General features: G+C 46.7%; 1 protein-coding gene across 1 annotated transcript in view; it reads left to right on the top strand.

Annotated features, from left to right (window-relative positions):
- Positions 1–2: 2 nt before the first annotated feature.
- The window catches only part of FAT4 (FAT atypical cadherin 4), a gene marked incomplete at its 5' end in the record, with an annotated part of 155,217 nt that continues 145,179 nt past the window's right edge, over positions 3–10,040 (top strand). Inside the window, one exon of the mRNA XM_009289508.2 lies at positions 3–5,228. Within this exon, the coding sequence (XP_009287783.1) occupies positions 3–5,228 (5,226 nt within the window). The remainder of the gene's footprint in view (positions 5,229–10,040) is intronic.

Genomic DNA, 10,040 nt, shown 5'->3' with positions numbered 1-10,040 from the left:
CGCTGCTGCCGCTGGGCGCCGCCGCGGAGCCCCGCCAGGTCTTCCAGGTGCTGGAGGAGCAGCCGCCCGGCACCTGGGTGGGCACCATCGCCACCCGCCCCGGCTTCACCTACCGGCTGAGCGAGCACCACGCCCTCTTCGCCATCAACGCCACCTCGGGCGCCCTGCACACCCGCGCCACCATCGACCGCGAGAGCCTGGCCAGCGATGTGGTGGACCTGGTGGTGCTCTCCAGCCAGCCCACCTACCCCAGCGAGGTGCGGGTCCTGGTGCTCGACCTCAACGACAACGCGCCCGTCTTCCCCGACCCCTCCATCGTGGTGACTTTCAAGGAGGACACGGGCAGCGGGCGCCAGCTCATCCTGGACACGGCCACTGATGCCGACAGTGGCACTAATGGTGTAGACCACGGCTCCTATCGCATTGTGGCCGGCAACGAGGAGGGGCGTTTCCGGCTCAACATCACCCTCAACCCCAGTGGTGAAGGAGCTTTCTTGCACCTGGTTTCCCGGGGTGGGCTGGACCGGGAGGCCACCCCCACCTACCAGCTGTTGGTGCAAGTGGAGGACAAGGGCGAGCCCCGTCGGCGGGGTTACCTTCAGGTCAACGTCACCGTCCAGGACATCAATGACAACCCACCCATCTTCAGCCAGACTCTTTACCAGGCACGAGTGCCTGAGGATGCGCCTGTTGGGGCCAGTGTTCTTCAGGTGGCTGCAGCTGATGCTGATGAAGGCACCAATGCTGACATCCGCTACCGCCTGGAAGGAGGTGATGGCGGCAGCGGTGGTGGTGGGGAGGGGGCTGGCAGCCTCCCGTTTGAGGTGGACCCTGAGAGCGGGGTGATCCGCATCCGGGAGCGCTTGGACTATGAGATGCGACAGCAGTACTCGCTGACGGTGCAGGCCATGGACCGAGGGGTGCCGGCGCTGAGCGGCCGGGCTGAGGCCCTCATCCGCCTGCTTGACGTCAATGACAACGAGCCTCGGGTGAAGTTTCGCTATTTCCCGGCCACCTCCCGCTTTGCCTCTGTGGATGAGAATGCGGCCCCTGGCACGGTGGTGGCCCTGCTGACGGTGAGCGATGCCGACTCCCCTGCGGCCAACGGGAACATCTCTGTGTCGATCCTGGCGGGAAACGAGCAGCGGCACTTTGAGGTGCACAGCAGTAAGGTACCCAACCTCAGCCTCATAAAGGTAGCAGCCGCGTTGGACCGAGAGCGCATCCCAGCCTATAACCTTACGGTGGCGGTGGCGGATAACTACGGGGCCCTGCCACCACCCCCGGGCTCCCCCACTTCTTCCCTTTCCCCTGATGGGGCGGTGGCAGCTCCTGTGAGCCGCTCCTCAGTAGCTAGCCTGGTGATCTTTGTGAATGATATTAATGACCACCCCCCTGTCTTCGGGCAGTCGGTCTACAGGGTGAACATCAGTGAGGAGGTGCCCCTGGGCAGCTACGTGCGGGGCCTGAGTGCCACGGACCGTGACTCGGGCCTCAATGCCAACCTCAAATACAGCATCGTCTCGGGCAACGAGCTTGGCTGGTTTCGCATCAGCGAGCACAGCGGGCTGGTCACCACGGCCGGCCCCGAGGGTGGCACCGCCGGGCATGCTGCGGGCACATCTGTCTCCAGTGGGCTGGACCGGGAGACTGCTTCTCAGGTGGTGCTCAACATCAGTGCCCGTGACCAAGGGGTGCAGCCCAAGTTCTCTTACGCACAGCTGGTGGTCACCATCCTGGATGTCAATGACAACAAACCTCGCTTCAGTCAACCCGAGGGCTACCAGGTGTCCCTGGCTGAAAACTCCCTGTCAGGAACTGAGCTGTTGGTCCTGAGCGCCACAGATGGGGACCTGGGGGACAATGGGACTGTCCGCTTCTCCCTGCAGGAAGCTGAGCCAGCGCTGGCAGCGGTTGGCCCCTCCTCGGTGACCCCTCGCCGGATCTTTCGATTGGATCCCATGTCGGGCAAGCTCAGCACCATCTCGCAGCTGGACCGGGAGGAGCAGGCTCACTTCTCCCTGCAGGTCCTGGCCACTGATTTAGGCTCTCCTCCCCTTTCTTCGATAGCCCGAGTTAACGTGACTCTCCTGGATGTGAATGACAATAGCCCTGTGTTTTACCCCGTTCAGTATTTTGCCCATATCCAAGAGAATGAGCCAGCTGGAACTTACGTGACCACAGTGTCTGCCACGGACCCTGATCTGGGACCCAATGGGACGGTCAAGTACAGCATCTCAGCTGGAGACACCTCCAGGTTTCAGGTCCATGGCCAGACAGGAGTCATCACAACAAAAATAGCCCTTGACAGGGAGGAGAAAACTGCTTACCAGTTGCAGATCGTGGCCACTGATGGTGGCCATCTTCAGTCGCAGAACCAAGCTATTGTCACCATCACTGTCTTGGACACCCAGGACAATCCACCTGTTTTCAGCCAGGGCATGTACAGTTTTGTTGTCTTTGAAAATGTTGCCCTAGGTTACCACGTAGGTACTGTTCTTGCTTCCACCATGGACCTCAACACCAACATCAGTTACCTTATTACAACAGGTGACCAAAGGGGCATGTTTGCCATCAACAGAGTGACGGGGCAGATCACCACAGCCAGTATTATTGACAGGGAGGAGCAAGCATTTTACCAGCTGAAGGTGGTTGCTAGCGGTGGGGCGATAACTGGAGATGCTGTGGTCAATATAACTGTCAAAGATTTAAATGACAATTCCCCACACTTTGTTCACGCGGTGGAAAGTGTAAATGTGGTTGAAAACTGGAAAGCCGGGCATACCATATTCCAGGCCAGAGCTCTTGATCCTGATGAAGGTGTTAATGGCGTGGTCCTTTACAGCCTTAAGCAAAACCCAAAGGGCTTGTTTTCAATCAATGAACAAACAGGTGCCATAAGCTTAATAGGGCCGCTTGACATAAATGCTGGGTCTTACCAGGTGGAAATCCTGGCCTTGGATATGGGGGTGCCGCAGCTGTCCTCTAACTTTATCCTGACTGTCTCTGTCCATGATGTAAATGATAACCCACCTGTGTTTGACCAGCTTTCCTATGAAATTACCATTTTGGAGTCGGAGCCTGTGAATTCCAGGTTCTTTAAGGTGCAGGCTTCCGACAAAGACTCGGGAGTGAATGGTGAAATAGCTTACAGTATAGTTGAAGGAAATACTGGGGATGCCTTTGGCATATTCCCAGATGGTCAGCTGTATATAAAAAGTGAACTGGACCGTGAGCTTCAGGAAAGATATATTTTAGTGGTTGTTGCCTCTGACAGAGCAGTGGAACCGCTCAATGCTACTGTGAATGTTACCGTAATTCTGGAGGATGTAAATGATAATAGGCCCCTGTTCAACAGTACCAACTATGTATTTTATTTTGAAGAGGAGCAGAGAGGTGGATCATATGTAGGTAAAATAAATGCTGTAGATAAAGACTTTGGGCCAAATGGTGAAGTCAGGTACTCATTTGAGCATATGCAGCCGGATTTTGAGCTGAACACGGTAACTGGGGAAATAAGAAGCACTCATCAGTTTGACAGAGAAGCTCTTATGAGACAAAGGGGAGCTGCAGTATTTAGTCTCACAGTAATAGCAACAGATCAGGGGTTGCCAAAGCCTCTAAAGGATCAGGCAACTGTACAAATCTACATGAAAGACATCAATGATAATGCCCCCAAATTTTTGAAAGATCTCTACCAAGCTACTGTATCAGAATTGGCAGCGAATCTGACACAGGTTCTGAGAGTTTCCGCCTCAGATGTTGATGAAGGGGTTAATGGGTTGATTCATTACTCTGTAATCAAGGGAAACGAAGAAAAACAGTTTGCAATAGAGAGTAGCACAGGTCAAGTGACCTTAGTAGGCAAACTAGATCATGAAGCTACTGCGTCGTATTCGCTCGTCATCCAAGCGGTAGACTCTGGAGCAGTTTCCCTAAGTTCAACTTGCATGTTGAGCATTGAGGTATTGGATGAAAATGACAACAGTCCTTCCTTCCCCAAGTCAACCTTGTTAGTGGATGTCTTGGAAAATATGAGAGTCGGTGAACTTGTGTCATCTGTCCCTGCCACTGATTCTGATTCAGGTGACAATGCTGACCTCCACTATAGCATTACGGGGACAAACAATCATGGGACCTTTAGCATCAGTCCCAACACCGGTAGTATTTTTCTTGCAAAGAAACTGGACTTTGAGACACAGTCTCTGTATAAGCTAAATATAACAGCAAAAGACCAAGGAAGGCCACCACGGTCATCTACAATGTCAGTGGTAATACATGTTAGGGATTTTAATGACAACCCTCCTAATTTTCCTCCAGGTGACATCTTTAAATCTATTGTTGAGAACGTTCCTATTGGTAGCTCTGTCATTTCTGTGACTGCTCATGATCCAGATGCGGATATTAATGGGCAGCTAACATATGCAATCATTCAACAGATGCCAAGGGGTAATCATTTCCGTATAGATGAAGTGAGAGGGACGATATTTACCAGTGCTGAAATAGATCGTGAGTTTGCTAATCTCTTTGAGTTAACAGTCAAAGCCACCGATCAGGCTGTTCCTGTGGAGTCCAGACGATTTGCTTTGAAGAATGTGACCATTTTGGTGACGGATCAAAATGACAATGTTCCTGTGTTCATATCGCAAAATGCTCTCGCAGCCGACCCTTCAGTTGTGATCGGTTCCATCCTAACGACAATTATTGCTGCAGATCCTGACGAGGGTGCCAATGGAGAAGTGGAATATGAAATAATCAATGGAGATACCGAAACCTTCATTGTGGATCGCTATAGTGGAGATTTAAGAGTGGCGTCAGCTTTGGTGCCTTCTCAGCTCATATACAATCTCATAGTTTCTGCCACGGATCTGGGCCCTGAAAGGAGAAAATCCACCACCGAGATGACTATAATTCTGCAAGGGGTTGATGGGCCTGTCTTCACTCAGCCAAAATACATAACCATCTTAAAAGAAGGCGAGCCTATCGGGACAAACGTGATATCTATCGAAGCGGCGAGTCCACGGGGCTCTGAAGCTCAGGTGGAATATTACATCGTGTCCGTCCGATGCGAAGATAAGAGTCTTGGGCGCCTCTTCACCATCGGGCGCCATACTGGTGTCATCCAGACCGCTGCCATTTTGGACAGGGAGCAAGGAGCCCGTCTCTACTTGGTGGATGTTTATGCCATTGAAAAGTCATCTGTTTTGCCCCGCACGCAACGAGCAGAGGTAAAGCTTTTACTAAGTAATTACTTACCTGTTTGCTTTCTAAATGAGCCATTTTGTGTATTTGTTGTTAGCTGTTTTACAGACGGTAGGGCACAGCAGAAGACCTGAAAGCTAAGTCTGCTGATTCATTAAAGATAACCTTTCAATTAGTATGCCTCAAACTGTTTTCCTCAAAGCTGCCTCTAGAAATCTGAGAGAGGCTTAGGCATAGTGCTTAAATTTGGCTACTGTAGGCACAATGTTGGTCAAATAAATTTTAGGTACTAAATACTTCAGGTGCTAAAAGCTTTAATCACGGGCATTTTGGACTTTTGCATGCCTTCTCATTTTAGCAATCGTTAATTATTTTAAGTCTTTCTATTCCTATGTGAATTATAACTGAACTTCTTCCACTACAGTCGTTGTGTCAGTATTTGTCTGAGAACTGGCCAGTAGGGGATTCCTCTCTGAACAGCTCATCTAGCGTCTCAAGTCCTGGATGTGCTTAGTGTCCCTGCCTGGTTAAGTCCCTCAGATAGGTCTCTTCATGCATCTCCAATTTAGGTTACTTCTTTACCCTCACTGATGAGTGTGAAAATGGTCTTGTTTCTGTTCTTGGATGCGACACACGGTAAAAGTGTAAGATTTTTAGCTGGCAACTTTCCTTATCGCAAAGCCATTTGCCTTGACTGAAGAGTTTTTAAATGTTCTCTGCATGACTAGCTTGAGCAGCAAAGGGTGGAAAACAAGTTTGAAACATCATCTGTGAAGTACAAATGTTTTATTTGCTCTGTCTGGTAATTGAGCTGCAGAGCTGATCGTTACACGGTTCTTGCTGTCTTCTGCGGGAATACCGAGAAGCCTGGTGTGAAAGGGAGCTTTGTGTTTAAGTTCCACCATCTTCTGGACCTGCCTTCTGCACTTCACTATGAGCCATTTAACTTGCAGTTCCTGGAAGTTTGGGACTGGCACTGCTGAGTGGGTCAACCGGCAGAGGATGCTGGTAGTGCGTAGTGATTCAACCACTTCCCTCGCCAGCTGAACACATTACCTCAACATTGCCTAGCCCTGTGCGTCCCAGGCATTACCCCCAGCTATCCTTCCTCTTGGGAATTACCTCTTAGTTTTGAGCCACCGAGGATACTGTGGTGGTTTGGGTTTTTTTCTTTTTGATTTTCGCAGGTGTGGTATTTCTAATTCTTACTTGGCAGCTGTAGCTCCTTCTCTTCATAGCCACTTTTTTGTTGTTTTACTGTAACTTAAGTATGATCTGTATAGGTATGTAACCTCGCTCTCCTGTACTGGCAGTGACTGATGCTCTACAAAGTAATTGCTAGGCAGGGAGTTTGAGCACTGTTCAAACTCAAAGATTTTATAGCACATATGAGAGAGCTCACCTTAGTGTGTGTGCTATGTGCTGTTGATTAGCATGTTTTGAAGAGTGGTAGTGTATTAGAAAATGACCTGTTCTAGTAGTGCTGCTGGTTTAAATAATTCATGCTAATTTTATGAGAAGATTCCTGTTATATAGGTCGTTGTACCCCTGCTAGTAATTTGTAAAAGATTAAACCTTTATAATTTTTTTCTTTTATTATTATTATTATTATGTCATATTTTGTCTTGATGGACAGTTGTTTTGAGGGTTAAGCCTTTGTCAGTGGGTATTTGGATCACAGTCCTTCAACTTTAAGTCTGCCTGCATGACCAAAGAGTTTCTTGACTGGAGAAGGACTCGTAGGAGACCCTATGGTCTCACACGTTGTAGAAGTATTTAATACAAATATTTGGTGAGTAGGGGAGAGAACAACCATTGAAACTTTAAACAAATTTTATACTGTTGAATATAAACCACTCCTGAAATCAAAAGCAAATGTTTTATTCTGTAAAGAACGCTGAAAGCAATGGTTGGGAGCTAGGATTTCATATTACTCGTATCTTTATAGCTTCTAAAATGCTTCTTCTCCCAAACGTAATTAGCTTACTGTGCTGCTTCAGAAATATATTATAAATTATAATCAGCTATCAACTTTAAAAAAACATAACCGTATGCAGTCTTTCTTGTGACTGGTTGAATTTCTCTGGAATGGCTTTTGCTGTCCCACATGTGAACACGAACTACTACAGTGACATTCTTTGTGCAAGCTGACTGTCAGTAGGTGCTGAATAAGCAATGCAGCTTTCTTCCGTATTACTTCTGGATGGCAACTTTTTTTTGGTTTTGGTTTGATGTATGCAGTGCACACGTTTTGGTCTGAGAGTTTGCTGCCAGTCTTCTTTCATAAAAAAACCAGCCAGCACCCAAGTATGTGAACACTATCTCTTATTTTTGGAAACCCACCTTAAAGCACACTCATGCTGAAGTCTTTGTGCATCGAATGTATAATTCAGAAGGTTTAATGTTTTATTCCAGTCCTGGTTTTAAAGGTGATGGCTTGAGTGGTGGTATAACCAGAACACTGATGAGGGACAATGAATGTGGGTGAACCTGTGGAATATCTAAAGCCACAAAACTTAAGTGTTCTTTTGCCCGTAATGTCTTCAACTTTTTTTGGTGTATACATGGCAAGATGAAGACTGACTGACTTTTAGATTCCACCTTGAGAAGTAAGTTGTAAAGCATTGATGCAGGTGTGCAGGCAAAGCCTAATAGGACTGGTACCACTATACCTGACAGCTTTCTGAACAGATAAGCTGAATATAAGTTTTGTTTGTTTGTTTTCTGTTTGGGTTTTTTTCGTGAGGAAAAAGCTTGAGTATTGTGTATTTTCTTTCTTCCTTCTCTTATGAAGAGTATGTTGGGTTTTGTTTCTGAACGTGGTTAAAGAAAAGAGAAAAACAGTAGTAGGATATGCTTAACAACTTCTACATTCTTCTTCACTGCCTGCTATGCCTTCTGCCCTGATGCCAGACATCATCTTAATTGCGCTGTAGCATGCGAGTGAACCACTGAGCACTCGGAGCCACCCGGTGTTAAACTTGCTGGCTGAGACTGATGAGGAGAGCAGCAGCAGCAAGAAAGTTAATAGTTCTTTTGTCTAATGTAGACTTTAGGAATGGTTTTGGGTGGCAGATACCTGGTGTGAAATAGAGATACTTACAGCTTCGAAACAGTGACTAGGCTTTGTCTAGCCAGCAGGCAGTATAAAAGAGCAGGCTTGCGTGAAACCACTTACTCTAGAAGTGAATCAATCCTTGTCCTTGGGAAATGGTGTGATATCTTTTTTCCCAAATTCTGTCACTAAACTCTACTTTTTTAATAATAATAATAATATCAACTATATTGAGAAGATCCACCCAGTGCTCCAACTGAAAAAGTCTCATTCCAGCCTTTCTCATGCACCCCTGGGGTTTGCCCTATAGGATCAGACTATAGATCCACTGATTGCATAGCTACCAGGGTTGTACACTAGCCCTTTCTGAAGAGAGGGGCCGAGGGAAGAGCTCTGGAACGGCAGGACTGTGGTGAATCCCCTTCTGAACCCAAAGCAGCTGACGTGCCTTGAAACTGAAGGGTTGCATTATATTTTCAACAAATAAGCAACAGCAAAGAGTTTAGAAAACACACAACAGTTTATTTACAGTGTGTGGATTGTTTTTTTTCTAGCACTAGGTTTCATATTTGTATATGTTTCTGTGCTTGTTATTACTGTATGGAGAGAAAAGGGGGGGGGTGTCAGAAAAGTGCAAGTCATGAGGTAAAGCTTTGTGCTCAAAGGACCAAATACTTTGAGATTTGCAAAGAAAACCCAAGTGCTTGTTCCATTGTGTTTTACAGCTAAGTGGTGTAATTTTGGATGTTGTTAATGAATTTGAAAGCTTTTTTTATTTTGGACTTCTAGCCTATTTCTGTGTAATCTACAGTGACAAACGGGATGATTTGACATTGTGTGAACGTGTTCTGTGGTCAGTCTTAGTTTTTCCCTTCTTGTATTAATCATTAGGTGTTGCGCTGTTCTTCTCAGATAAGAAAAAAATAATGTAGGTGTCCTGAAGGGAGCCCTTCTCTTTGCCATTTTACACCCTTTTTACGTGTTTCTGCTGAAAGAAAAGACTTGGCAATTGCTTAGCTCCTTTCTCTTGGCTCTCCACCAGAAATTCTCTTTTAACCTCTTCAGGCAGGGCTGAGGGTTTCACCATCATGATTTTATATTTAATATAGAATGACTAATGCATATTGGCATCACTTGAAAACCATGTGACTTTATTCAATCCTGCCTTCAAAACAATAATCGTATGCTGTGTGATATTTTGGGTGGTCGTATGTTGTACCCTGTTTCTCGGCTGGCGGTAATAATAGGAACCCAGGGACAATACCTCATCTTCTGTGCTCTGTTACTAGGGATTAAACAGAATTAGACAGGATCTCTAGTTTGTGTGTTTAACCCTTCAGTGGACGGATTCCTTGAAAGGAGCAGTAGGTTTGCTAGGGACCAGTGATGTGCTAACATGTATATCGTGTATGGCAAATGAGAGGGTAACAGGTTGGGAGGTGAACTACTTGTTCAGTTAAACATCTTTCATATACTTTAAATAGGTTCCTAGTTTCGAAGGAAGGGAGAGAAGGGTATAAATGAGGAAAGCGTATAAACTTTAAATGAAAGATTTAGTGAGGGCGTTGATTTGAAAATGGAAATACTTGGAGAGGCAGATCAATGATTGTGGTAGCAGTTTTCACCTGTGAATATTAGCATGCTCTCAAGAGAGGGGTGATTTGCCTTCATTTTCAGACAGGGAAACATGAGGTGCTGAGTTTTCTTTTGCATTTGTACATTCGTACCTGCTTCTTGTGCTATGTTTCATGACTGGCACTATTGGGAAACTTCGACTTCCAAG

Source organism: Aptenodytes forsteri, unplaced genomic scaffold (genome assembly GCF_000699145.1).
Source record: "Aptenodytes forsteri isolate BGI_AS27 unplaced genomic scaffold, ASM69914v1 Scaffold109, whole genome shotgun sequence".
NCBI classification, from domain to species: Eukaryota; Metazoa; Chordata; class Aves; order Sphenisciformes; family Spheniscidae; genus Aptenodytes; species Aptenodytes forsteri.
This window is presented reverse-complemented; position numbering and strand designations above follow the sequence as displayed.